The following is a 27,733-nucleotide window of genomic DNA, read 5'->3' as shown; positions in this document are numbered from 1 at the left end:
GATGGACAGACAGACCACAGGCAGCCTTCTCATTCAGACAAGACCGGCGAAGAGATGACATCTCTTTATTGGCTCAGTCTACTCCGGGACCAGTGGCGACGCCTGGCCCTGGTGGGTTCTGGTAAGGGGTCTTGGGACCGTCACTGGGGGTGGCTTCAGCAGCGTCCTCGGGTGTTGGGGAGCTGTGGGAGTAGCAGCACTCGTCCCCGCGCTGACAGGTGCCCTGGTGGGAGGATGGGGGGTGTGAACCCTAGCCCAGAGCTCAGCAGCCTCTGCTGGGTCCTTTTCCTGGATGGGGAGCTCACTCCTACCCCTTGCCTACCCCAGGTGTCCCGGCCCTGATTGGCCCTTGGCCGTATCCTGTTGCTGGGAGGGGGATCCCCGGGTGCTGCAGGGCCAGCTGAGGGTGCCTCACCTCCTTGAATCTTTTACAGGGAAACGTCTTGAGCCGGGCAGCCCGCTGGACTGGGTCTTCCGCGGGCTCCTTTCTCTTATTCTGGTGCAGCCTGCGTCTCTCCTCCATAGCTTCACCTGCAGCCTTGCCCCTGTGCAGGGAGAGGGAGTAGCTGGGACCCCGTCTGGCCTTTGTGCCCCCCTGCCCTGGCCAAGCCCCACCGCCACTGTATTCTCACTCACCCTGGCCGGGCGCGGGGCCGGGGGCCCCAGTTGGCCTCGGGATTAGCCTGGAAGCGCTTGAGTCCTCGCTGGCGGGAGCTGGGGTTGGCATCATCCCGGATAGTGAAGTTGGCCTGCAGCCTGGGGAAGCGGGAAGCGGGAGTCGGGGCTGAGGGGCAGAGGCCTGCGGGTGTGCACAGACCACCTGCCAATCGCAGTGCAGCTCCATGAGCTTCGAGAAGACTGCGTCTGCCTGTCAGGACCCTCATCCATTTATTTTTTTATTTTTTAAAAAAGATTTTATTTATTCATGAGAGACACGGAGAGAGAGGCAGAGACATAGGTAGAGAGAGAAGCAGGCTCCATGAGGGGAGCCTGATGCGGGACTCGATCCTAGGACCCCAGGGTCATGCCCTGGGCCGAAGGTGCTCAACCGCTGAGCCACCCAGGCGAGCCACCCAGGCGTCCCGACTCTCATCCATTTAAATAAACATTTAGCAAGTGTCTATTCTGTGGTGCCTCAAATCTGCTGCCAGTGGTAAAGCCCATGTTCTAGCACATGAGACAGTGGGACGGATCAGAAATATGCAAATGATATGGTGTTAGGGCACGAGTAAGGGTTTTGAAAAAAAATGGAGCAGGATAAAGGGAAGAAAAGCCCTGATAAAGGTGGCTGGGTGGGGTTGCGCCTGGGGAGTTTGGCCCGGAACAGAGTGAGTGAGGCGGGGAGAGCTGGACAGAGGAGGACAGGAGATGTCAGGCAGATGCTGCAGAGCCTGCAGGTAGAACTCTGGTCTCTAGTGAGTGAGGTGGGAGGCACAGGGTTCTGAGCGCAGGGCATCCGTGATCTGGCTCACTGGTTGTACCTTCGCTGCTGTGGGGAGAACAGACTGGGTGGGGAGCGGGTGGGGGCCGGGGGTGCAGGTGGGCAGTGGTGCACCCAGACCAGGGCAGGGGCAAAAGGGGAGGGCAAGGAGGAAGATTCTGGGTCTCAGTCGAACGAGCAGGTGTCTGTGTGGGGAAGTATCTGTGTCGTCTGCACGCACGGGGGTTCCCCTGCCTGGGGCGGCCCTGGCGGTGCCCGTACCTGGGCTCCACGCTGAGAATGCGGAACGCCGGGCTGGTCTCTGACAGGCGCTCCCGTTTCACCGGACACTCCTTTTCCTGGGAGGCAAAGCTCGAAGGTCAGGGGATGCAGGCCTGACCGTGTCCTGCCTGCCCATGACCCTCCGGTCAGACCAGCCCTCACCCAGCAGCGCATGATGTCCCAGAGGGCCGAAGAGGGGGCATCCGTCTTCACCGCATTCTTGCAGGCGTGGGACAGTGAGACCTGGAAGCCAGCGTGGAGGAGGGCCGACCTGGGGAGCAGGAGGGGCCGCGGTCAGCAGAGTGGGTGGGGGGCCGGACCCCAAAGCCAGTGCTGACCTGTGTGGGTGGGAGCCACTCGACTGGACCAGTGCAGCTGGACGTCTCACGGGGGCTGCGTGGCCTGCATAATGCCAGTGATCATAAGAATAAGGCTGTCCCCCCTCGCCAAGGCTCATAGCCTCCGAGCTGTGTTCCCAGCTCCCGTGCAGAGGCACGCTGGATCTGTTTTATGGGAGACCCTGGCCTGAGAGGCTCTGGACTTGCCCGAGGGCACCCGGGGGACCCTCACCGTAGCTGTAGGAGGCTGGGCGTGCTGCAGTGGATGGTGCTGCTTAGCTGGTCCAGCGTGTAGTAGAGAGGCACGTCCGGGAGCTCCTGCGAGGGGGGACACGATGGGTGTGGGCAGATGGAGGAGGGATGGTGGGGCACAGGTGGAGCTCCCCACCCCCTCCCCGTCGTGACCCAGCCCCCACCTCAGTGATGACACTCAAGACCCCTCGGATGCGCTCCGAGGTGTGGAAGCGGCCAGGGTTGGTGCTCACAGCCTCTAGGACACGACCCACGAAGTCCAGGTCATGGATGGGCTCTGCCCACAGAGGACCGCCAAGCTACAGACACACACGCACGGCAGCCAGATGGGCAGGGGTCAAGACCACCACGATCCTAGTGGTGCCGCCCCCCTCCCCCCATTTCCTCTCCCTTGCCTCACCTGGTGTCGCTGCCCACAGTGCTCACACTCCGGAGCGACCGGGGGACCGCAGGCTGCAGAAAACTTGACCCTGCAGATAGATAAGGGTGGTGGGAGGGGACAGTGACCCTGGGACTCCCCCTACACCTTCCTCCCCGGCTCACCCTTGCTCACCGGCCACCAGCGGCTCCCGACGCTTTGCCAAGACGCTGAAGGTGGAAGGTCCCGCAGCCCACACACTGGAATACCAGTGCCTGCTTGCTGTGGGGGAACAGGGGTGGCCCCATGTTCCCAGCGTGATTACTACACCCCAACTCCTCCCTCGGGCTGACTTCATCCCCATCTGGACCCCCATTTCCCCGGGGTAGCATCATGCCCTGCCCTCCCAATGCCCCAAAAGGCCCCATTGCCTCCTTCTATTCATCACTCTTCCTTGCCCCAGACTAACCTGGCTGAGGCTTTGACCTTGGCCTGGCCGGTGAAGACACGAACGAAAACACGCACATAGAAGTCAGCGCTGATGCTGAGCAGTGGCACCACGAAGCGCTGGTAGCAGTTGGCTCGGAGGTCCAGGCTGTGCAGGACGATCCTCAGGGCCTGGGGGTGGGAAATGGCCATCAGCCATCCTCATGCCTCCACTGCCACCTCCCCGCCACCCTGGTGGCACACAAGGCGCTCACAACACAGATCAGGGCCAGCTCCCTGGGTTCCAGGCCCAGCCTCAAGCATCCTGGCTGCATGACCCTTGCCAACTGAATGCCTCAGCTACCTCTGTCTACGAAATCACAGAAGTTGGTGTCTCTCTTTATGGCCCTGCAGGGGGGCACTACACCATTAAGGAACACACGGGGCCACTAAACTGAATGTATTCCAATTAGTGATGTCAGCGTGCCCCGTGCGATGGGCTCCAAGGACCTGCGTTCTGGTTTCCCAGGCTGACCTGACGACAGGGCCCCTAAGGAACAAAGATGGGACATCCTCCATTTGGGCCCATGGATGCAGCCACCCCCTGCCTCCTTGAATCCCCATGGCAACCCATGCTCATCATGCTCATTTCACAGATGCAAAAACCAAGGCCCCAGAAGATGAAATCAATTGTCCAATGACACTGGCAAAGCTAGGATGTGAACCCAAACCCAGACCCAAAAATGGTCTTAAAAAGCAATTTTGAAAAACTGCTAAAAGAGATGATATATTAGGAAAAATGACATAACTAATCATGGGCTCCTACCCTGGGCAGAACCATTGCCCCCCAAATGACCAGAATTGGCAGGCCAGGCTCTCGGGACTATGTTGGTTATAGACATGCTTGTCCGGAACTCTCGGGATGGATCTGGCCCTGGCTGCCTGGAGGCAGCTCAGCAGGTCTGCAGGGTGGAAAGGGCTGGGGCCCCCCTCACCATCTCGTGGCAGGCACGACTCTTGAGGGCCATGGCCCCATACTTGCTGTAGCACGTCTCTCCGCTGTTCCCCGCCAGCACTGCCATGTCCGTGCAGGTCACGCACAGCAGCCCTGCAAGGAGGGCTTGGGCAGTCAGGAACCGAGAGTCCCCTCTCTACACCCGTGTCAGCCACTCTTCACCCTCGAGTTAGCATGGCCTCACCTCCTTCACTCACAGCCTGCACAGCTGCATCCAAGAAGGGAGCAGGGCTGCCATAGGGGTCCAGGTCGATGACATCAAACCGCTCGGATACCTTCTGGTGCTGGTACATCAGCATCCTGGGAGCAAGAAGGCCAGGTCCTCAGCCCCCTGCACAGGGAGGGTCCTGCTCTGTCCCCTACTCATGTTCACTCATTCAGTGTGACCATGTTGGGCTGGATTTGGGGGCCAGCTGCCTAGGTTCATGTCTTGGCAAGGCCACTTGCTGAGTGACTCTTTCTCCTTGGGCCTCAGCATACTCATGTCTAACAATGGCAATAGTAAGAGCCAGTGGAGATGTAACATGTATGTACCTGACAACTGTTTCAAGCATTTTATAAATCTTTTTTTTTTTCTTAAGATTTTATTTATTTATTTGAGAGAGGGAGATCAGGAGTAGGGGAAGGACACAGGGAGAGGGAGAAGCAGACTCCTTGCTGAGCAGAGGGATCCCGAATCCCGGAAATCGTAACTTGAGCCCAAGGCCCAGGTGCCCCATAGATCTCTTAACTCATTGATTCAAATAATCTTCCAGATAAATCAATGGATTTGAAATGATTATTGCTCCCTTTGTAGGTGAGGAAATGCAAATGCTACCTTCTCAGTGTAGCCTGCCCTGACCCTGTGTTATTTAAAATTGTAACCCAACCACCACCTTCCTCCATCACCTACTCCACCCTCAACCACCCCCCACCCCAGCACTTTTCACCTCTAGCTTATTATACAGTTTACTCATTTGTCTTGTTATTTGTTATGGTTTTTGTTTCCTATGAGGTCGTCTTTTTTAAAAAAATATTTTATTCATTTATTTATTTGAGAGAGAGGGTGAGCGAGAGAATGAGCAGGGCAGAGGGAGGAGAAGCAGACTCCCGCTGAGCAGGGAGCCCGACTCAGGGTCAATCCCAATACCCCAGGGAAAGATGCTTAGCGCAAAAGGGCCAGCCAGGTGCCCCTCCTATCAGGTTTTTAATAGTCAGGAAACCGTGTACTTTTTAAGCAAATACTTTTTATTTGTTTTTTGTAAAGGGTCAGAGAGTAAGTATTTTAGGCTTTGTAGGCCACAAATGGTACCCTTTTTAACCCTTTAAAAATGCAAAAAGCATTCTTAGCTGGTGGCCTCTAAAAAACCAGGCACCTGGCCTCACCGGGGGGTTGTTTGCAAGGCCCCTGCATTAGAATGTGAATGCCACAAGGTCAGGGATTTTGTCGGTCTTGTTTACAGATGCCTGGCACAGAGCAAACGACTAGACTAGATATACATATGCTGGTTCATAGAATGAATAAAAGTACCAGAGGTGGAGAAGTCTAAAAGGGAAACCACAATGGTACATGCTTCTGGCCAAACACCATCTCTCATTTAATCAACACAGCATTAGTATTACAACTCCTGTAACACTCACATCCTCGTGTTATAGACAAGGAAACTGGGGCTCAGAGAAACTGAGGCACTCTCCCAAGGTCACAGAGGAAGACTACGACAGGCCTAGGATTTAAGCCCAGGCAGCTTTGTTCTAGCATGCACCTCTCAGCCATCAGGCTCTGCGGCCCCAAACCTACCGGGCATCTGCCTGCCTGGGATGTACCAGGTGGGCCACACCGTTGAGCTGCACGTTACGGCAAATGAGATCCACGGCTCGGGCAGAGGCATCATTGGCAACCACAGACTGGAGCCCGGGCACCTCTCGCGCAAAGCGAATGGAACGTAGGCCGGAGGCTGCCAGACCCTCCAGTACTCGAAGGCCTTCCTGTTGGGGGTAATCAGGGAGCCCCACTTACATGGATACCTCTGTCCTCTGCTGGGCACCAAGGAGCGCCCCCCCCTCCCCACTTCCTATAGCTCTGCCGCCTCAGGAGCCTTCCTTCCTCCATGACTGGAGGACTCCAGGGCTGCCACCTGCTATGTTCAGGCCCCACCTCGCAGATCTCCCCCACGGCAGCTGTTCGAGGTTGGTCTCCTGGGGCCAGGTTTGCACCCTCCTTCATCTCAGCCTTTTCCTCCTCTTGCTCTGACAAGTCCACGACCACCTTTTGCACGTCCTTCTCACCTGGTACCTTGACTGCAGCCACCCAGAAGCACAAGTCAGGGGATATTAAAGCTTCCTCTGAGACACCTCCCCCTATTTCTCAGTAAACGGAAAATTCATGGAAGATCTTCCTCAAAGCCCCTGGGGAAAGCCTGAAGGAAATGAGCCCGAGGCCCGCTGTGTGTGTGGCCGGAGCCTTTCAGGACTTTAAGGGAAAGGGAGGCGGGGCAGGGAGAGAGCTCTGTGTGACCTCCGCCCACCAGGAGTGGGGACCTCGACTCACTCTGGATTCCTTTGGCCGCGAGCTGAATGCGAGCAAACTCGGTGATCACGGCACATCTGCGGGAGACGGAGGGTTAGCTCACCCGCCCCCCCCCCCATCCTTGCAGTTCCACTGCCCTCTGCCACGCTGGCCCCAGACCCCTGCTCACGTCAGGTCCCGGTTGAACTCCTGCACTGGGTTGTAGAAGACTTCGTTGGCGCTGGGGAAGGCTATTTTGGCGGCCCCCTCGGTGACAGTTGTCTCCTGAATCTCAGAGGGGCGCTCTTCTCCGCAGGGCTTAGTGCCGTTCTCCATTTCGGCCGGATTCGGCAGCCCTTGCGGCTGCCCCTCCATAAACCCGGCTCTACAGAGACTGCAGGCGGAGCGGAGAGTCAGGTTTAGCCACGGAAGGATTCTCGCACGGGACATCCGCGGGGGCCTCTACCCGCCAAGCCTGGTTCGGGGGGGGCGGCGGGCAGGGGAGGGCATAGGAAGCGCATCAGAGAGATGTGTCCCCGAGCCAGGTATCCTACACCTTAAGATTAAGAAGACCCGGCGGCCTCGGTAGGGGGACACCACACCCCATCTTCGGAGGACCGGCCCCTGAGAAGCCAGAAGCCCTCGAGAGGGCCCGACCCTGGCCTGGATCCATCCCCGCGACGCCAAAGCCTTTCTCACCCTCGCCCGAGGTGTCGAGGACCGAGATATTCTGGGTGCACGTTTCCCGGATTAGGACCTGGGCGTCGCCATTTTGGCACAGTGGGAGGGCAGGTCACATGATAGATTTTAGCCAATCAGTGATGCTACCTACAGTGGGTGGCCGGGATCAAAATGCACCGCGGAAAGCTCGGAAAGTAGTGTGGCTAGCCTTAATCACTTCGGCTCCCCCGGGAGGGGACTCATCACTCGCCCCATTTCACGGATGAGGAAGGTGAGGCGCAGAAAGGGGGCGGGAAGCGGAGAAATTCAACACCTACTGATCGGTTTCTGTGTACTGAGTGCTGCAAGCATATTATTTCGAGGAACTCTGCGGGAATAATCAAGGCTCTGAAATCAGATTTACTGAGATTGAATCTCAGCCCTGCCACATGGTCTTGGCAAGTTGCTTAAACTCTCTGGGCCTCACTTTCCTTACCTGTTAAATAAGAATGCTAGCTTCCAAATATAGAGCAAAGGTTAAACTACAGAATGCCTGGAAATTGTGCAAAACAGTCCCTCTCACGTAGTAAGGTCTCAGTAGGTTTACCTGGTGTAGGACTTGGGGAGAGCGTAGTGGTCTCCCCTGCCTGGGTTCCAATCCCAGCTCGCCTGGTCACTCGTTTTTATCCCTCTCTATGGTTTTAAGTTTGCCCATTTGCAAAATGGACAGAACTTTTTAACGTTCGTTATTGGATTGTGGGGAGTTCTAAGCGAGTTAGTGCAGGTTAAATGCCTACAACGGAATCTGGCATGGCATAAACAAAAGCGTTAACTTTTATTGTCGATTCTTGTGTCTGGGTTTGATTCCTGCCACCCACCACCACGTATTTGCTGGTCATCTTGCGCAGTTTTTCTCAGCTCTGTGTGTCTCCCTTTCTATAAAGCGTGTCTAAGTGTGTAATGTTACTGTGACGTTTAAGCGAGATAATTCCCATAAAGAGCCTAGCACAGTGCCTGGCACAATAAATAGAACTCGTTTCCATTTTACAGGAAACGAATGTTCCGAAAGGCAGAGGCACGGGTCCAAGGTCGCGGGACTAGAAGGTGGCAGGGTCGGCAGTGGAACTCTCCAGCAGAGCCCAGGTACTGGCGGGGACCCAGAGGGGCGAACGGAGAGGACGGAGATGGGAGGAAGGGGCGCGCTCGGCGCTCAGCTGGCCTGGCCTCGGGGGCGGGGTCTGGGCGGTGCGGGGGCGGGGCCGCGGCCGCTCCTCCCCGGCCGGGTTGCGGCGGCGGCGCGGCTTGCGCTCGCTCGGCGCTCGGCTGGGGCGGCCTGGCCCACAATGAATGGCCGCCGCGGCTGCCGCTGCTGCTGAGGCGGAGGCCGCGGAGGCCGCGGAGGCGGAGGCCGAGGCCCCGGCGCAGGGGGGCGCGCCCCGGGCCCAGGCCCGGCCCCAGCCGCCGCTGCGGAGCCCGCCGGGAGCCCCCGGAGCGCGGCCACGGCGCAGGTGAGGCGGCCCGCCCCAGGCCCGGTTCCGGCCTCCTCTCGCCGGGGCGGCCCGAGGGCATCCGAGGGCCGGTAGAGAGCTGAGCGGGGAGGGCCGGGGGGCCTCCTCGGACAGAAAAGCAGCCGGGTCTTCCGCCTGCACTATGCTCGGACCGGCGAGTGTGGAGAGGCCCGGCCCTCGCTGGCGGCCTTGAGCGTCCGGTCCCGGGCCGGGCCGTGGGGCTTGGGGGTGGCGGGATTGGGCTCAGACCTCCCCCCACTCGCTCGGCGGCAGGGGGGCGCCAGGCTGGGCCAGGGCAGGTGCCGGAGGCCCGGGAAGTTGGAGGGCCAGAGGAGGGAAAGTGAGGAGGCGCCCGGGGAGGCCGGGGGGAGGGGGAGGAGGAGTCAGGCTTTGGGTCGGCCGTGTGGGGGAGGAGGGGAGAGCGGCGCGGCCGGAGGGAAACGGCCCGGAGGGGGGCGGGGAGGGGCCGGCTTGCAGGTAGTGTCCGGGCGCCGGAGGAGGTGGGTGGGTCAGGTTACAGGCCTGGGGGCGGCTGAGGAGAAGCCCAGGAAGTGGGGCAGGGTGGGTGTGGGCGGAGTTAGTCCGGGTGGGGGCGGATAGGCGATCCCAGAGGTGTTTGCAGGGGTCATATGAGGTTAGGGCTTGGAGAGATGGTGAGGGGGACGGCCAGTCACGGAGGCCATCAGGTAGGCTGAGGAACTTCTGTGGGAGCTTTGGGAGAGGGGGAAAGCAGCGCCTTTGGGCTGGGCTAGTGGCAGCGATACCGGGCGTCCCGAGAAACTAGTGCGCTCAAAAGGCACTTGCCATTTCTTTCCCCACCAGGTGTTAGCTCTGGGCCCGACCTGGGGTCTTTCCTCTTTTCCTCATCCCAGTTAGGCTCTGGGTCCCCGACCTACCCTTGGGGCAAGACCCCGCTGGCTTTTCCAGGGTGCTGGTCCACCCAGTGGGTGTTTGTGTGGGCAGCTTGGGAAAGTCGAGAAAATGTAGCTCGGGCATATATATCTGCAGGGAGGCAGCCCAACTGCCCTTACCTGAGTATCTGGGTTGCTAGATTCTTTCCCCACTCTTTGAGAGCAGAGCCTTGGGGCTTAAGCCTAAGGGATGGGACCTCACAGCCACCATCTTATACCATAGCCTCCCAGGCACCAGCTCCCCGGAGGTGAAGAACTGGAGGTGAGCCTGTAAAGCTCATTGTATCTGGGAGGCTCCTGATGGGGCGAAGGCAGGCCACTGAGGATATCAATTCTGGTACCACCTACACCCTGGCCCAGGCCTTTGGGGGTACTGGCCTCAGGGCTCTGCCTTTGGGGTGCTCTTCTTGGCTCAGGCCTGATTGCTGGGAATTGATTGCTCACCACCACTGGGTCGGCTTAGGCCTTCTCCATGGTAGGAGGAACCTGAGGCTCTGAGTGGCTTGTCCCAGGCCACACTACTAGTCAGTGGCAGACTGGGATTGACTGGCCCTCAGCTCAAACCCACAGTCTCCCGGGCCAGCTTTTGAAGGGGCATGACTGGAGGAGCTCCCACTGTTCTGGATTCCCTGGTGGGAATTCTGTGCCCAGGCCTTTTCTCTTGCCCATCCCAAGGGATAGGTCAGTACCTTTGTGGACAAAATTTTCTTGGTGTGTTTGGGGTGGGGGTGGGGGGCTCGAATAGTGTAAGCTTCTTTCTCAGAGGCCAGGTCACACCTTATCCCCCCCCCCCCCATCCCTTCCGGAAGCCAAGAGGTCAGGGGTCATGGAACTGTAGGCTGGCAAGGGGAGGCAGTCTGAGGATGGGGCCTGGCTGCAGAGCTGCATCTGGCTTTGCTTGTCTGGTTTTTCTTTTTCCTTCTTTCCCTTTTTGGTCCCCGGTCAGACCTCCACACTTTCCTTCCTTCTCTCAGGGCTAATTGTTACCATTGTGTCCTTGGGATCTTCAGCACCTGAAGCAAGAGCCACAAACTGCTGGGTTGAGTGGTATCACCCAGGCCTGGGTTTAATGATGGGTTGTCACCCTCGTTCCCTGCCTTCCCCCACTGTCCCTGTAGTTCCTAGCACTGATCCCACCTGGGCCCTGTTCCCCTTCCTCTCTCTGGCTTGCCTCCTGGTTCTGGGAGTGAGGGGAACTGGGCCACAGCCCCACTTAAAGATACTTTTCCCTTGCCTGGTCGGGCTGAGACTGGCTTCTGTGGCACGGGCTGGGGCTCAGGGCTGGGTACTGAGAACGGGTGGGGGGTGGGGTGGGGTGGGGGTGGCTACCTCTGGTCACGTGGCTGGAACAGGGCCAGATGCTGGTGGAGACTGGCCCTGGTGTGTGGATAGCAGAGGAGGGTAGTGGCTCTGAGTTGCGCCTGGAGCTAGAGAAGGCACTCAAAAGCTGCTTTTCTGTGCAGACTAAGGGGCACACAGACCCGGGGTGCCAGAGAAGGCTAAAATAGCAAGGACAACAAGTAAAGGGACTCATGGGACAGTTTTATTTCACTAGGGTGTCGACTGTCTGCTAGGGGCCAGGGGAGCAGCCCTGAATTACAGATCTGGGGTGGGGGGTGAGGGGGGGATGGAGAATTTCAAATTGAGTGGTCAGAGAAAGCTTGTGGGAGAGCTGAGCCCTGAATAAGAAGAAATCAGCCTGGTAGGGGAAGCTGGGGCAGGGAGGAGCAAATGTTCTGGGCAGAGGGGACAGCACATTGAAAGCCTTTATTGAGCATGTGCCAGCCTCCTGCCAAGTACTCTAAATATCTTGTCCTCATGAGGGAAGGACTGAGTGGTGGCCCTGAGTGGTGTGAAGGTAAAGACCCTTAGTGCCATTTGCAGAAAAGCGCCCGGTCTCGGGGTCTCCTGGATCTCCCCACTGCCCCCCAGTTGAAGTGCAGACCCCTTGGCCTGCATCCAGGCCTTGTAAAGTCCGGGGCCCTGGCCAGGCAGTCGGGAGCCCCAGTGAACCAGGCTAGGCTGCAAGGACGGCTGAGTCTCAATCGGTCTTGGAGGCTTTATTGTGGGGGTGAACCTGGAGACACTGGTTTGAAGAGGGTTGGGGGTTGGTCCAGCCAGGTCTGACTCAGAGCTCATCAGGGTCAGTGCCAGCGCCAGCACAAGTGATGGAGAAGGGAGCCTGTTTTTGAGGTGATGAGGAGCCTCCTGGACTTGGAAGACAAGTTGGTGGTACTTGGGATGGCCCGTGCTCCCTCTCTGGGATCCTTTGTGCTGCTCATCACCCCCATCTCTTTCCTCCTCCACACCCTGGGTGCCCATTGTCCACACTGCAAGAGCGTGCAGGCTCATCTCCTTGCCTCTGCTCCTGGCCCCCTTTGGCTGAGAATGTCATCCCTCCGGCTCCCCCCTGGAGGGCCCTTTGAGCTGCAGATGCTATGGAGTGGGATTGGTCTGGTGGCTCTTGCAGGCTGTGCCCAGTGTGTGGTTGTGGTCACCATCCCGGCTCTCCTGCGCTGCCTCCTTTGGTGAATGTCTCAGCATCCTTAGAGACCCAAGAAACTTCGGTGAGGACAGTGACTTTGTTTTCCAAATTAAGCAGGGATTGGGTAAAGGCAAGCAAACTTGTTATAGTAGAGGTTGATTCCACCATTAGCACCACGCTGCTCAACCATGAGACCCCGGGCAAAAGTCGTAACCTTGGCATCTCCTGTTTCCTTTTCTGATGAGTGAGGACAGGCAGGCATACCTGTGTAGCAATGGTTCTCAAATCAGGAATGACTCTGCCCCCTCTTAAGGGATACTTGGGGAATGTCTGGAGACGTTTTTAGCTGTCACAGCTGAGGCGGGTACTGGCCTCTAGTGGGTGTAGAGGCCAGGGATGCTGCTCAACATCATTAAAAAAAAAATGTACAGGGCAGTTCCCCACCCTAGAGGATGATCTGGCCCCAGTGGATGCAGGGTCAAGGTCAGGGGATCCTTGTGTTGCTATGAGGAACACAGAGGTTGGCGTATGGGGTGTTTGATGATGCTAGGAAGGCACTGGATGGAGAGCCCTCAGGAAGTCTTGCCCGATTTATCATAAAATGGCATGAGGTTCTAGGAGCTGGTGAGTAGTGTGAGATGTCTCCACTGCTGTCAGGGAGTTCACAGCCCTGCAAGGGGCTTAGGGGGACAGACAGAAGGGAAATAACTAATAATAACAGTTGGTGTTACTGCCAGTCACAGGGTAAGCACCCATGTACCCATGTTGCTTGGTGGTGTGATCTTGAAACAGCCTTGTGAGGTGGCTGCTGCTTACTCAGCCCATGTTATAGTTGGGAAGCCTGATGTCAAGGGGCGAGTACTGCTCTAGGTCAGTATTTTCTGGTGGTATAGAGGAAGGGAAGCACGGTTCTAAGCAGAAAGCTTTGAGCTTCACATAAAATAATAAGATTCGGATTCTCAAGCCCTGCCAAGGGCCCACATGGCCTCCAAGCATGTCCATAAGCCCCATCCCAGGTGCCACCTGCACTGCAGCCCTACCAGCCTCCTTCCTTGGGTGCGTGTGTCCTTCAGGGCCTTGGCGCTTGAGGCTCCCTTCCCCACCCTTGGCGTCGCTGCTGCCACCAGGTCCTTTGAGACTGAAGGCACGGGGGCATAAAGGTGGGCCAGCGGGGAGGGGGAGGGCTGCTGCCCATCTCCTTCTCCGCAGAGCTGCTGCAGGCAGAGGCCTCAGATTCCTGAGGGCTGTGAGAAGTGGGAGGAGAGAGGGAGAAGCATTGGGCTAGACTGCTCATTCCTGGAGGTGGCAGGGAGGGGAGGAAGGCTGGACAGTGGCTGGGGAGGCTGGGCAAAGGAGAAGGCTTTCCCCCAGGAGAGCCAAAGGAGCAGCACCCACTCTGGCCCTCAGAGGGCACCCAAGACCCCATTTCTGGAGAGGACACATCCTGTGAGGATAAAGAGCCCTGGCTCTGCTCTTGGCCTTTCTTGGCTCCGGCGTCTTTGAGCCCCAGTTTTCTCATCCACAAAATGGGTCTAAGCATGGTGGCTGCCTACCTTGGGGAGTGATGAGACCATGCAGAGCACGAGCTTGGCAGGGGCCAGCCGTGGTCAGGAAGCCTCAGCTGCTGTTACCTCCCGATTCTGGGACAGGAGCCAGATGGCCTGGGTGCAGTCCTAGGCCTTGCTCTCCTCACCCAGAAAATGGCGGGAAGAGTCATTTCTGCCTCAGAAACTAGCAAGAAGTATAAATGAGCTCTTGCCAGGTGCCAGTGCACAGTAGGGGCAATGTAAATGCTAATGGCCAGCTATCACCCTGTCACAATCCTGTTACCCACCGAGGATTTAATGGCAGCATTTTGGGGGAAAAGAAAATGAATCAAATGTGCACGTACTTTAAAAAATGCCAACAGTAGGGGGACGCCTGGCTGGCTCAGTTGAAGGAGCATGCTACTCTTAATTTTGGGGACTCTTAACCTTGAGGTTGTGAGTTCAAGTGCCATGTTGGTTGTAAAGATTACTTTAAAAAAATAAAAATTAAAAGTTAAAAAAACGCCAACAGTAGGGATCTGTACAGTCAGATAACTTTGTTCTTTGCTAACAAATGTTTGCCTAAGCTGCCTTCCAGTTCAGCTCCTGCAGAGGGTCCGAATGGCTATAGGCTAAGAAGGTTCCTGGAGCAGCCTTGGGGTGTGTTGCCCCTCCCCCCACCTTTACTCTGACCTCATGTTGAGCTGCATGAAGGATTGTAGGACTCTCCAAGGGCCTTTGGTCCTTGGGATTGGTGGTTTCCCTTAATTGGCTGACACGTCATTGAGCAGCTTACCACTTCCCTGGAAAGTCAGCTGGAAAGACCGTCCCTGGTGGTAGTGCACATCTGTACCCCTAGCTCCTGCTGCCTGGAGAATTTGGAACCCTTTCTGAACCACTGGCAGTTTCCACTCCCACTCCCAGGAATTGCTCTGCCAAGCACTTCCAGTTTAAGCCTCCTACACTCCAGCATGGTCCGGTGGTTTATGAGCAGTTGGTGGGAATCCATAATTCAGTGACACTGATCCCAGAGCGGGACCCTGACTGCAGGCCACGCACCTGGTGTGGCTCTCAGGGGAGGGCACCCATCTGCACAGCACCCTCCACACTGGCCCCAGTGACTCTCCCTGTGGTGTGGGTGGCACTCCTGCCCAGCTCAGAGACCTCTGCCTCTGCTGAGCACCACTGTTTCAGTCATGCTAATGTGCAACAGAACAGAGAGTTAGGTAGGAAGTAATGGAAGTAATTCTTCATTCCACAAACAACTACTGAGTCCCTGTTGTGTGCTGATCTGGTCCTAAGGGCAGTGGACACTGTAGTATGAACCAGACAGGCGGCCATTCTGCCCTGAGAGAGCTGACACAAGCCAGAAACACATCTAATTAGACTGTAGGAAGCACCAAGGAGGAAAAATCAAGCCAGAGAAGCACAGGAATTGGGGTTGGGAGAGGTTCTGTCTTTGGAAGTTCGAGCTAGGTGAGTGGGAGGATTTCAAGCCCTGTTGCCATCTCAGGGACAGCATTCTAGGAAGTCAGAGCTGGGGCTGAGAACTGGTTTTAAAAGTGTTTGGGATCGAATCCGAGGGTCTTGACTCAAGCAAAGAGGGCTAGAGCTGGTAAGAGCTATGGCCAGCGGACTGGGGTTGGTGACACCAACTCAGGTGGGATATATGCAGGTCCAGGACCCACAGGAAATTGAGACCAGGCGTTCCATGGGGGTGTTGTAGATGAGTGGATGTTACTTCAAGCCTGACTTTGAGTCAGCTTGCCATAACAAAATGCCAAGGATGGGGTGGTTTAAGCAACAGACGTTGCTCACAGTTCTGGAGGCTGGAAGTCCGAGATGAAGTAAGTCTGCTTAGAGAGAGATCTCTCTAAGGACACCAGTCCTAGCACATTAGGGCCCCACTCTTACGTTCTAGTTTAATCTTAATTACCTCCTAAAGACTCTTTCCAAATATAGACATGTTGGGGGTTAGGATTTCAACACATGCATTGGGGCAAGGGGCATAGTTAGATGCAGAGCAGATCCCTGAATCTCTGGGTTCAATCTCTGGGAAGAGAGAGTTGACCAAGGATTAAGCCCTGGATCAGCTTTATTTACCTTCACTTTCTGGAAGGACTATGCCTGCTTCACCCTTGGGATTCTGCATGACTTTCCTGTACATTGATGGCTAGGCTCCCATTCCACCACTACCTCATTAGATCTGTCGTCCCCCGCCAGATATCAGCTATAATGCCACCTCTTCTGGGCAAGATCAGAAGCCCTGGGGCAGCCCTGGTGGCCCATTGGTTTAGGGCCGCCTTCAGCCCAGGGTGTGATTCTGGAGACCCAGGATAAAGTCCCACATCGGACTCCCTGCATGGAGCCTGCTTCTCTCTCTGACTGTGTCTCTGCCTCTTTCTGTGTGTCTCATGAATAAATAATTAAAATCTTAAAAAAAAAAAAAAAAGAAAGAAATCAGAAGCCCAGGTATGCAGCACATTGATCTGTGTGACTCTGGATATATGGCCACATTCCCCATCAGACCATGAGCCCTTGGAGGCAGGCCTTGTCTCAGTGCTGGCCTGCCCCGGGCTCCCCAGCACTTCATGCCCCAGGCAGACGCTTAGCAAATATTTGTTGAGTGACTTGGGAGGTCATGGAAACCGTGTGCTGGGCCCTTGCATCTCGCTGGGAGACCTGCTCACGTTTGGGGCCAGGACACTAGCGATGCTAGGAGGGTCCCCTCGGCCCTGTGTAGGGTTGGGGGCTGCCCCTTCCCTTGGGGGGTTCTGAGGACCCCAGAAGATGAGCAGGCTAATATGCCAAGTTGTGAGGAGAGAAGATTCCAGAGGTTTTCTGCCCTAAGGGCGTCTATAGTCAAGTGGGATTTAGTGTTCTCAGAGGTAAGCATAAGGGCACTGGATGGGTGGTGGGGAGAGTGTGCAGAAGAGAGGTATCTTCTCTAGTCTGGAGAATTCTCAGAGCCAGGGGGTGACAGGGTGGAAGAGGAGGATGTGGGTGGTGGGAGGAAAGGGGTCCTTGGGGCAGGGTATGCAGTTTGGGGAAAGACCTGGCTGAGGTAAGAGAGCTGTGCAGTGTGCTTGGTGGGGACAGAAATGTTGGCTGATTTAGAGACCCCCTAACTCTGGCTCCATCACATCTCTTCCTAAGGCAGCAGGTGACCTAAGCCAGGTACCAGATACTTCAGACCTGGTTTTTCTGGGTGTGCATTGTGGTTCCGTGGTCCCTCCCTCACAGGGCAGGTGTGGGCTAGGGGCTTTGCCCCGGGCAGCTCTTCCCTTCTGAGGTCCAGGGGACCAGATTAGGTTAGCTGCCCAGGCACAAAAGGAGGGAAGGGAGCCTGGGGGTGGTCTGTCGCCAAGCTTCTAAAACCAGCCATGGCCACGCCTTCCCCATCCTCGCAAGGGCAACAAGACCACAAAGGGTCGAGAGAGAGCCACCCCACTCCCCTGCACTGCAGAGGGGGCCTCTGCACTGATTGGTTGGGCCATTTACACTGTCTCCCTCACCCTCCCAAATGGTTAATCAAGGGCTTCAAAGCCATGGGTGCTGGGCTCTGAGGCTGGGGTTCACAAGGCTTGGGGGACCCCAGCCCGACTGTTGGGTGGCTCTCACCTTCGGAGGCCCTTTCCAGTGTGTGTTCCTCCTTCTTACCCCAGGGACCTCAGCGCTCCTGTTGCTGAGCTTCCCCTGAGCAGCCATCCTCTGCTGACTCCCAGTGAGTGGTCAGGCCCTGAAGTCCAGCTTTCCGGGAAGGAGCAGGGCTGCACTTCAGTCCCCACCTATAAAGTGGGGCAGTCCTAGCACCCACTGTGGAGGGGACCCTGAGGAGAGCGCCTGCTGCAGCACCTGGCACACACCACACAGCTGGGAGCACCCCTCAGAATGCCCTCTGCAACTCCTGGGTGCAGCTGCCTGCCGCTTCCCAAACTGGAGTCGTTTATTCTTGCTTTGGTGCCACCTCTTCACAGCTGCTCATCCCTGGGTCTGACTTCCTCTCTCTGTCCCTGCTGCTGCCACCTGTCCCTGCCACTGGCCCAGCCCTGTGTCTCACTTGTTTTCCTTCTCCATCCTGCTGTTCAGAGTTCTCCCCAGGCTGGTCTGGGCCTGCATCTCCCTTGCCCCAAGCTTCCCACTGCTCCGTCAGGAACATTGGTTCTCACCAGGCCAGGCACACACTCCCACACCCTTCCCAGCAGCTGGTCTTCCCAACGCTGGTCTCCTGGGGGGCGGGGGGGTTTCTCCAGACTGCACTTCACTCCTTCCTGCCCCAGACTTTTGGTTGCCCTTTGTCTCACTCCCAGAGTCTGCCCCTCAGTGACACCCTCGCCCCGGTTGTATCACTCCCTGTCTCTCCGCCAGCCAACTGCATACGGAAGCAGCCCGTCTTTAGACCTATATACCTTGTGCCTTGCAGTTTACTGAGGTGGGTTGGATGAATGAGTCCCCGTTTACAGATGAACAAACCAAGGCAAAGAGATGAGGGGCTGGCATCTGAAACCAGGTCTGGGGTTGAGGGGGTGCTCTGACTCTACTGCAGGCCTCTCCTGCCTTGGTCCTGCCTCCCCCCCCCCTTATAGTATGAGCCTTCCAAGCTAGGGTCTAGAGCTCCTTTGGGACTGAAATCTAGCCTCTCCTTTGACCCCCTTGACTCTGGTCACTTGGACCCCAGTGCCTGGAGTACCTTCATTTTAGCAGCTTAGGAGTCAGGTTGGGCTTTCAGGCCTGTGGAGTGGACTCTGGGCTCTGTCCTCCCACTCCCACTCCTGCACTCTGCTTCAGTTTCTCCTATCTCCACACAGAGGGCCAGCTCCTAGCCCATCTGGCCCCGAGTTTGAGCCCCTGGAAGGGGTGTGCTGCCTTCCAATGGGGGAGTCCCTGTCTCCACCCCACATATGGCCCTATTTTTTTTCCCCTGGAGGTGACTGTGATTTTGACGATGACAAGGATGTGGAGGCTGGCATAGTCAAGGGAAGTCCCAAGTTTCAGTGCCCACACAGACCCTGGTTTGACTCTTGTCCCTACTATATACTGACTAATGACCTCAGAACAGTTCTTAACTTCCCCATGGCCTTAGTTTTCCCATCTGAGAATTGAGAGTATGAAATCGGCCCCCTCTATCTGCCAAAAGGGTTCAGAGAACTGCTTCCTGCAGGTCAGCAGTCAGCTCTTTGGTAGCATGGGGACCAGGAGGGGCAGGGCCTGCCCGTGTCTCCCTCAGGTAGCAACTTCCTGAGGACAGACTGAAATTGCATGGATCTGGTTGGCCTTATCAATATTTGTTTCCAAATGGAGAAGTAGAGATTTGGAGTTCTTGCTCTCAGGAGTGAGTTGGTTCATGAGTGCATGGCTGCTTTTATTTGTGCAGCCTTCTTTGAACCACATAGGGTGCCAGCTTCCATTGTGTCCCAGTGCTCAGCCTGTGGAAGCAGCTCAGAATAGACTCACCAGTGAATGAAAAATGTGAAAGATGCATGAAAGCTAATCTGGGAATGGGAAACAGCCGAGGGCTCTAGTTGGTACTTGCCCCAGGGCCTTTGCACACCTGCTTTCCTCCTTTCTCATCCCACCCTGCCCATTCAGGACCACTGCCTTATATATTTTATAGAATTGCAGGGAACTCACTTTTACTATGGGTGCAATTATAAAGCCACACTGTCCTTCAAAGCCCCTTTATGAGTGCCCTCAAAGTATTGGACATGCCCAGTTTTGGATCGGAATGTGCACTGATGGAATAGGCTGTGATGCAGAAGTTCACATTTGAGGAGTGCCTGAGCAGGGTCACAGACAGTTCCTTTTTTTGGGGGGTAAGATTTATCACTTACTTTAGAGAGAGAGTGGAGGAGGCGCAGAGGGAAAGGGAGAGACAATCCCAGGCAGACTTTGTGCTAAGGATGGAACCCCACGCGGGGCCTGACCCTGGACCTGGAGAACATGACCCAAGCCAAAACCAAGAGAAAGGTGCTCAACTGACTTCACCACCCAGGCGCTCCACACAGACTGTTCCTTAAATTTTCACTTCTAACCTCCCTCCAAAACTTGGGGGTTAATCTGCATAAATTGGATGTGTATGGTGTGATTTTACGCATCTTTATTTTAAAATATTAAGGGATCCCTGGGTGGCGCAGCGGTTTGGCGCCTGCCTTTGGCCCAGGGCGCGATCCTGGAGTCCCGGGATCGAATCCCATGTCGGGCTCCCGGTGCATGGAGCCTGCTTCTCCCTCGGCCTGTGTCTCTGCCTCTCTCTCTCTCTCTCTCTGTGTGACTATCATAAATAAATAAAAATTAAAAAAAATAAAATAAAATATTAACCTATTTTTGTAAATAAGCATGATCACCAACTTCAAAATTCAAAACATCCAGAATGTTCATGGCAAGTATGGGTTCTTCCTTCCTCAGCCTAATTGAGCTGCACATACCATGGAGTCCATTTAAGGTGTATAATTGAATGGTTTTTTAGTACAGTTGACCCTGATTCCGATCTCCTCCTTGCCAGCCACTTGAAAGACAAGTGGGTTAGGGTGCTAACAACACCCCCCCACCAATGTGCAAGTGAAGGTAAAAGTCCATGTGTATAACTTTTGACTCCCCAAAAACTTAACAGCTCACTGTTGACTGTAAGCCTTACTGATAACATAGTCAATTAACGCATATTTTGTATGTTATGTGTTATATACAGTAAAGTAAACTGAAGGAAAAAAATGTTACTAAGAAAATCATAAGGAAGATTTGCTGGCTGGCTCTGTTGGTAGAACATGCAATTCTTGGGACACCTGGGTGGCTCAGTGGTTGAGTGTCTGGCTTTGGCTCAGGGCGTGATCCCATAGCCCCGGGATTGAATCCAGCATGGGGCTTCCTGCATGGAGCCTGCTTCTCTCTCTGCCTATGTCTCTGCCTCTCTGTGTCTCTCATGAATAAATAAGTTAAATCTTAAAAAAAAAAAAGATGCAACTCTTGATCTTGGGGTTGTGAGTCCAAACCCCACCCCTTGGGTATAGACATTATTTAAGAAACAAAAGGAAGAAAATCATAAGGAAGAGAAAATACATTTACAGTACTGAACTATTGAAAAAATTTCTGTGTATAAGTGGGCCTACACAGTTCAAAGCCGTGTTCAAAGATCAACTCTTCAGATTGTGTGCACATGACCACAATTTTAGACCATTTTTTATTAAGGCAAGAAGAAACCCCTGCATCCTTCTGCTCACCACCCCACACCCCACCTAGTCCTTGGCAACCACTAGTCCGCTTTTTTTTGGCTCCAGATTTGCCTGTTAGGGACATCTTATATAAGCAGGATCACGTAACACACAGTCCTTTTGTCTGCCTTATATTTAGCATATTGTTTTCAAGGTTCACCCATAGTAGCATGTATCATCCTTTATATGGCTGAATAATATTCCATTGTATGACAGGACCATATTTTATTTAGCTTTTTACCAGTCGATGGACCTTGGGGTTGCATCTGTCTTTTTGGCAATTGTGAATGGTGCCATCAACATTCACGTACAGGTTTTTCTGTGGATATAGGTGTTCATTTCTCCCGGGTATAATAAATCTAAGGAAAGGAATTGCTGGGTCATATGGTAATTTCATGTTTAATCATTTGAGGAACTGCCAGACTGTTTTCCATAGCAACTGCACCATTTTACATTCCCACCAGCAGTGTAGGAGGATTCCGATCTCCTCCTTGCCAACACTTGTTGTCTGTCTTTTTTATTCTATCCAGCCTCGCTGGTATGAAATGGTGTTTCATTGTGCTTCAGATTTGCATTGCCCTGATGACCAGTAATGTTCTCGTGCTGCTTCAAAGAGTTTCTTGAGTGGTCATTCAGTCATTCGGCCAATGGTGGTTGGGGGGTCACCTGGTCACCACTTGGATGCGGTGTGAAAAATCAGATGCCCCTGACCCCCTTGGTGTTTTGAGGCCAGTGTCCTGCAGTTACCCTTCGTGTGTAGCGCTGGTGATGTGTTAATGTTCACGGGATGCTCACCGTGTTAACTCACTCACTCATTTAGTCTTGAAGCACACATGTGTGTGCATGCTTTTGCCCCCCTGTCTGCAGGGGACAACTGCGGCCACCCAGTTCTGTAGCTGCCTTAACTGATTTGACAGTCTGTCGTAGAGGCTGGAACTGAGGGCGTGGGTGGCTCTGGGCAATTCTCACAACCACGGCAAATTCCACCATGTGGATGTCTGCTCCCATGTGTCTCCCTATGGCAGATGAGGCTTGTGAGAGAGGTGGGGGGCGATGGGGAATGAGGCTGCTGCCTGACACCGTCCCCCTGTTCGTCTCCCCCTGTCCCCCACGCAGCTGCCACCATGGCCCAGACCCTGCAAATGGAGATCCCGAACTTTGGCAACAGCATCCTGGAGTGTCTGAATGAGCAGCGGCTGCAAGGCCTGTACTGTGATGTGTCTGTGGTCGTCAAGGGCCATGCCTTTAAAGCCCACCGGGCTGTGCTTGCTGCCAGCAGCTCCTACTTCCGGGACCTGTTCAACAGCAGCCGGAGTGCAGTGGTGGAGCTGCCGGCCGCTGTGCAGCCCCAGTCCTTCCAGCGGATCCTCAGCTTCTGCTACACGGGCCGGCTGAGCATGAACGTGGGTGACCAGTTCTTGCTCATGTACACGGCCGGCTTCCTGCAGATTCAGGAGATCATGGAGAAGGGCACCGAGTTCTTCCTCAAGGTGAGCTCCCCCAGCTGCGACTCACAGGGCCTGCACGCTGAGGAGGCCCCATCGTCCGAGCCCCAGAGCCCCGTGGCTCAGACGTCAAGCTGGCCAGCCTGTGGCACCCCGCTGCCCCTGGTGTCCCGTGTCAAGACGGAGCAGCAGGAGTCGGACTCCGTGCAGTGCACACCTGTGGCCAAAAGGCTGTGGGACAGCAGCAGCAGTGGCGGTGGCAATGGCAGCCGCAAGATGGCCAAGTTCTCCACACCGGACCTGGCTGCCAACCGGCCGCCCCAACAGGCCCCAGTGGTGGCGGCAGCACAGCCTGCCGGCGTGGCTGTGGCAGCAGCTGCAGGGGCTGGCGCTGGGCAGCCTGCTGGGGGGGCGGCAGCGGCAGCAGCGGTGGCGGCAGCAGGGGGTGTGGTGAGTGGGCCCAGCACGTCAGAGCGGACCAGCCCGGGCACCTCGAGCGCCTATACCAGCGACAGCCCTGGCTCCTACCACAATGAGGAGGATGAAGAGGAGGACGCAGGCGAGGAGGGCACGGATGAGCAGTACCGGCAGATCTGCAACATGTACACCATGTACAGCATGATGAATGTTGGCCAGACAGGTGAGGTGCCTGCCCTGCCCTGCTCCCACCCCCCCCTCAGCCCGGTCCCTGCCCACCCCCCCCCCCAGTCCGGTCCCTGCAGTTCCTGTCCCCGACACATGCTGCTTTCTGCCCCCGAAGCCGAGAAGGTGGAGGCCCTCCCTGAGCAGGTGGCCCCTGAGTCCCGGAATCGCATCCGGGTGCGGCAAGACCTGGCATCTCTCCCGGCTGAGCTCATCAACCAGATTGGCAACCGCTGCCACCCCAAGCTCTACGATGAGGGTGACCCCTCTGAGAAGCTGGAGCTGGTGACAGGTGGGCCAGCATCACTTCCTCCCCAGATTCCCTGCCTCCTCCCACTGTGGGCCCCTGTGCCCTCTGAGCCAGTGGCTTTGGGGATGGTGGTTAGGAGCCAAACACAGGGGCCAGCCCCAGCCCCGCTGCCACCCACTGGCTATGTACTAAGGCAGCTGACAGCCCTTGGCATTGCTACGTGCCAAAGACTGGCCTCCAGGTTTCCAGCCCAGAGGCTGGTATGATTGTTGGCTGGCATTGTTGGCCACCCGTGTACCTTAGCAGCTTCATGGGGTGGTTGGAGGGGTAACTAACACAGTGGTTAAGAATCTTGGCTCTTGGTGGCAGGGTGCCTCAGTGTGAGCTTCCACTGCCTGTTCTTTTTGATGCCCAGGTGGTTGTGTGGGCAAAAGCCACACATGTGCAAGCCAGGCCCGGCCTGTTGTAGGTGCTCGTGGACAGTGGCACCACCATCTGTCCTTTCCTGATCGCTGACGAGGCCATGCTGGGGCGAGTTGTCAGGGAGCGTCTTGGCGGGGCCCAGGCCAGGGCCCGGCCAAGTGGGGAACGTGGCAGTTTGGGGCCCCCGGCCACCCTCCTGCTCCCCACTCCAGGCACCAATGTGTACATCACGAGGGCGCAGCTCATGAACTGCCATGTCAGCGCGGGCACGCGGCACAAGGTCCTGCTGCGGCGCCTCCTGGCCTCCTTCTTTGACCGGTGAGGCCCTCACAGACCCCGGATGGAGGGGAGGGGGCTGCCCCATCCTCCCCCACCACAGGGGGGCCTGACTCCCCTCCGTCATGCCCCCCACCTCAGGAACACACTGGCTAACAGCTGTGGCACCGGCATCCGCTCTTCCTCCAACAACCCCAGCCGCAAACCGCTGGACAGTCGCGTCCTTCACGCTGTCAAGTGTGAGTGTCTGGCCTTCTGGAGTCAGGCTGGGGTGGGGTCTGAGGCAGGCAGATGGTCCTTTCTGGTGTTGACCCTGATAGGTGGGTGGGGGGTGGTGTTAAGGAGGATTCTGAAGCTCAGTCTGGGCTTGTTGAGAAGAGGCCTGTGATTGGTTAGATGTTTCTTCATTTGGTATGAGATTTCTTCATAGTGGTGGGTTGGAGGGGGTGGCACTTAAGATAAGCCTATGTCAGTTGTGGGGATGGGCGTGGGGGAAAGGTCCTGAAGTAGTCACCGGGGTGATAAAGCAGGAAGGCCCCAGCCATTTGTCAGGAGGGAAGTCTAGGTTTTCACATGGAATCTCCCCATTCCTAGATTATGGCAAATGACCCAGGTTTTTCAAGGGGTCATCCTCAAACCTCACACATGGCTGACCTCAGTCAGGCACGGGGCCAGCTGATGCGGTTTAGCATCCTGGTTTGCGAGTCCTCCTTTCTGTCACTTCTGAGGGGAGTTTGGGGTGGCATGCGTGTCTGCACACGTTTGGGGATTAAGGAGCCATGTGGCTGATCTGTCATTGAGGTGAGAGGCCAGGGCCAAGCTCTGCCTGAGGCACCCACTCTGTCCTCACAGACTACTGCCAGAACTTTGCTCCCAACTTCAAGGAGAGCGAGATGAACGCCATCGCAGCTGACATGTGCACCAATGCCCGCCGTGTCGTCCGGAAGAGCTGGATCCCCAAGCTCAAGGTGCTCATGGCCGAGGGCGATGCCTACACCACCTTCATCAGCGACACGGGCAAGATCGAGCCGGACATGATGGGCGTGGAGCACAGCTTCGAGACGGCCAGCCACGACGGCGAGGCCGGCCCTTCGGCCGAGGCCCTCCAGTAACTACCACCGGACCCTCCCCGCGGGGCCGTCACACTCCCCTCCCTCCCCGGTCACACCCGCCCACCATCTTGGTCACGAGCTACTGTCTGTCCCTTCCCTGGACCCGCGGGGGGCGCTGCATGCTCCCAGCCCCTCTGCCTTCCCTCCATCCCACCTTCCACCCCCCATCCGAGCGGGCCGGGAGAGGGCAGCAGCTGGTGCGAGCTCTGCGCTGCCGTCTCTAGCGCACTCGGGTGCAGTTGGGGAGCTTCCGCTCCTCCTCTCCTAACCCCCAGCAGTGGTCTCCCCACTCACCAGGCCAGGTGGGGAGGGGCCGGCCTGGGGGGGCTCAGGAAGGCCCCCTCCCCAGGGTTCTCAGGACCCCTCCTGCCACCACCTCCCAGTGCTTCCATGTTTCCAAAAGCGCCTTCCTGTCTCCCTCGTCTGTCCCTGCACCTGGGGGCTGGGGTAGGCGAGGCCGAGGGGACCGCCCATTTCACAGCCGAGGGACCCCAGGCTCAGAGCAACTCCACGACTGACCTAAGGTGGTGGGCGGTGGCAGGACCAGTGCCCTTCTCTCTCCCTGACCCTTCGCCCACCTCTGTTGCCCCCACCTGTCCCCTGGGGCCTGAGAGGGGCAAGTCCTGAGTGGAGGGCTCTTGGGGGCCTGCTGAAGGTCTCTGCGAATAGAACGAGAGGTTTCCTGGGCTCACAGAAGTGTGTGTGTGTGTGTGTGTGTGTGTGTGTGTGTATGCGTGCATGTGTGTGTGTGTGTGCGCGCGCACGTGTGTAAAAGTTTTGCTTTTAAACAAATGAAGATATGAGAGGCAGTAGGGCCAGGGCTGGAAGCCAGGGGAGCAGGCTGGGGGGCTGCTGCCCTTCCCCCCCCTCCCCCACCCCCCTGTCCCCACCCACTGTACATACTTTTTAAAGCATTTTTTTAGCTAATGAAATATTGAAGTATAAGATTCCTTTTATTTTTCAAACCAACGGGACTGTGTCGGATGTCCCCTTCAGTCCCCGGGGACAAGGCAGCCAGGACGGGGTGGGGGCTGGGGGCAGGCTGAGTGTGTGTGTGTGCGTGTGTAGTGTGGGTGCGCATTTCTGAGGCGAGAACTCGGCCAGGCCTCTGCTGGGGCTCCCGTGGGTCTGACTAGGTCCCCTCTCGCTCCGTTGCTTCCCAGCAGGGCTCCATTTGAAGGGTGGCCCTGGCCTTGGCCCATTGGCTGAGCCCAGCTTCTTGGGGACAAGGCAGGGCCCGCTTCCATTGTTAGCAGTTTGCAGAATTTTCTCTAACCATTCCTCTTTCTGTCCTTGCCCAGCGCGAGGGGTTTTTTTTTTTTTTTTTTTTTTTTTTGAGTTTTACATGTGAACTCTGGAGGGTTCTCTTTTTTATTCCCTGTCCCCCCACACTGGGTGTCGTTTCTTTACAATTTTACCTTTTTTCCCTCCAGCCCTGGTCCCACTGCCTCTCATCTCCTTCCTGGATCTGACTGGCCCATTGCTCCCATTGCTCCCAGCGGCCTCTCCAGAGGCAGGGGGATGGCGGGAGGTGGGGGGTGGGGGTGGCCAGCCCTGACGGGACCCTTGGAATCTGATTTGGAGGCCTCCCCCACCACCCAGCAGCCCCCACTGGTCTGACATCTTGTGGGGGTGGGGGTGCCTGGTCTGGCTGGAGTCCTGGCTCTCAGCTGGCATGGCCCGGCCCCTGCACCTTAGTCCTCAGCCGGCCCAGTGTCTGGGGGGGAGTCGACACCCCAGCGAAAGCACAAGCACCTTAGTCGCACCTCCCCCACGCCCTCGTCCTGGCCTTGACATCCTACCCCAGCATCGATCCCAAAGCACAATATCCTGGTCACTTGGCAAGCTGCCGGGCCGGCCGAGGCCGAGGGGCCGGCTGGGGCTCCAGCCAGACCCTACAAGGAAGGAGTCCCTAGGCGCTCCCCTCCTTCAGGCCTTAGCAGGGGCCAGCTCTCTGGGACTGGGGTCTTCTCCCTCCCCGCACCTTTGTCCTGGAGGCCCCTGCCCAGCCCCTCCCTGCCTTGTCCTTGGGTGGGGCTTGCCCCTGCCCCTCCTCCAAGCCCCTGCAGCACTGGGTTGGGTGGCAGAGCCCCCTCATTTCAGGGACCCCAGGAGGTGCCCCTGGCTCCCGGGACTGTGTGTTGGGGGGAGGGGCCGGGCAGGGGCACAGGGGAGGAAACTCCTCACCAGGAGAGCCAAAGACAGGGTTGTGCCTTACCCCAGGAGCCACCCCTGCGCCCCTCCCTCCCGCCCTGCCCTCCCCACCTCCTGGGCGGCCTGCTGCTTTTCCTTCTTGCCCTGCCCTGCCCTGCCCTGAGCTGCATGGTCCCCCCACCCCGGGCAGCCCAGGGAGGAGCACGAATGGAGAATCACCGACCAACGCAAAAAAAAAAGACTGTGGGGCCCCCCTCTTCACCTCCCCCGGCCGCCCACTCACCCGCCTCTTTCACGCAGGACAGACCGCCCGCCCTGTCCGTGTGAAGTGCCAACGCCCTCCCCGCCCTGGGCCGACCCCCCACTCCCCGGGCCCGTAAGTGAGATTGCACATTAACTACTGTAAGGAGAGGAGCCGCACTGGGAAATGTGAACCATGAGAATATCAGTGACACTGATGAGGAGAATAAACGAAACGCCTTTGTAACAGCCCTGCCGCATGCTGCTCTGTGGGTGCACGAGGCCCAGGAAGGGACAGCCACTGAGCACTAGGGCTCAGT

The 27,733-nt window shown here is 56.7% G+C and overlaps 2 protein-coding genes across 6 annotated transcripts; one reads left to right on the top strand and one right to left on the bottom strand.

The window, feature by feature from the left end:
• Positions 1–32: 32 nt before the first annotated feature.
• TRMT1 (tRNA methyltransferase 1) lies at positions 33–7,432 on the bottom strand. Of its 3 annotated transcripts, none has more exons than XM_072787049.1 (17): positions 7,276–7,432; positions 6,767–6,970; positions 6,619–6,674; positions 6,226–6,368; positions 5,869–6,056; positions 4,276–4,391; positions 4,072–4,184; positions 3,120–3,268; positions 2,846–2,932; positions 2,693–2,762; positions 2,457–2,591; positions 2,273–2,358; positions 1,865–1,973; positions 1,703–1,779; positions 637–756; positions 416–545; positions 33–223 (listed from the first exon to the last, which is right to left on the bottom strand). In XM_072787049.1, exons 2-17 carry the CDS (start codon positions 6,949–6,951, stop codon positions 74–76), a joined length of 1,914 nt encoding a protein of 637 aa, XP_072643150.1. In that variant the 5' UTR covers positions 6,952–6,970; positions 7,276–7,432; the 3' UTR covers positions 33–73. The 3 variants fall into 3 exon arrangements, with proteins under 3 accessions (XP_072643150.1, XP_072643149.1, XP_072643151.1); XM_072787048.1 differs by having other exon boundaries at positions 6,767–7,051; positions 7,276–7,375; XM_072787050.1 differs by lacking the exon at positions 6,226–6,368 and having other exon boundaries at positions 7,276–7,361.
• NACC1 (nucleus accumbens associated 1) lies at positions 7,379–27,664 on the top strand. 3 transcript variants are annotated; one of them, XM_072787072.1, is made up of 8 exons: positions 7,379–7,528; positions 8,287–8,379; positions 21,988–22,956; positions 23,077–23,250; positions 23,844–23,949; positions 24,049–24,146; positions 24,760–25,015; positions 27,474–27,664. In XM_072787072.1, exons 3-8 carry the CDS (start codon positions 21,996–21,998, stop codon positions 27,568–27,570), a joined length of 1,692 nt encoding a protein of 563 aa, XP_072643173.1. In that variant the 5' UTR covers positions 7,379–7,528; positions 8,287–8,379; positions 21,988–21,995; the 3' UTR covers positions 27,571–27,664. The 3 variants fall into 3 exon arrangements, with proteins under 3 accessions (XP_072643173.1, XP_072643175.1, XP_072643174.1); XM_072787074.1 differs by having other exon boundaries at positions 24,760–27,664; XM_072787073.1 differs by lacking the exons at positions 7,379–7,528; positions 8,287–8,379 and adding an exon at positions 8,591–8,744.
• Positions 27,665–27,733: the final 69 nt, after the last annotated feature.

The sequence above is a fragment of the Canis lupus genome, chromosome 19, assembly GCF_048164855.1.
Source record: "Canis lupus baileyi chromosome 19, mCanLup2.hap1, whole genome shotgun sequence".
Taxonomy (NCBI): domain Eukaryota; kingdom Metazoa; phylum Chordata; class Mammalia; order Carnivora; family Canidae; genus Canis; species Canis lupus.
This window is presented reverse-complemented; position numbering and strand designations above follow the sequence as displayed.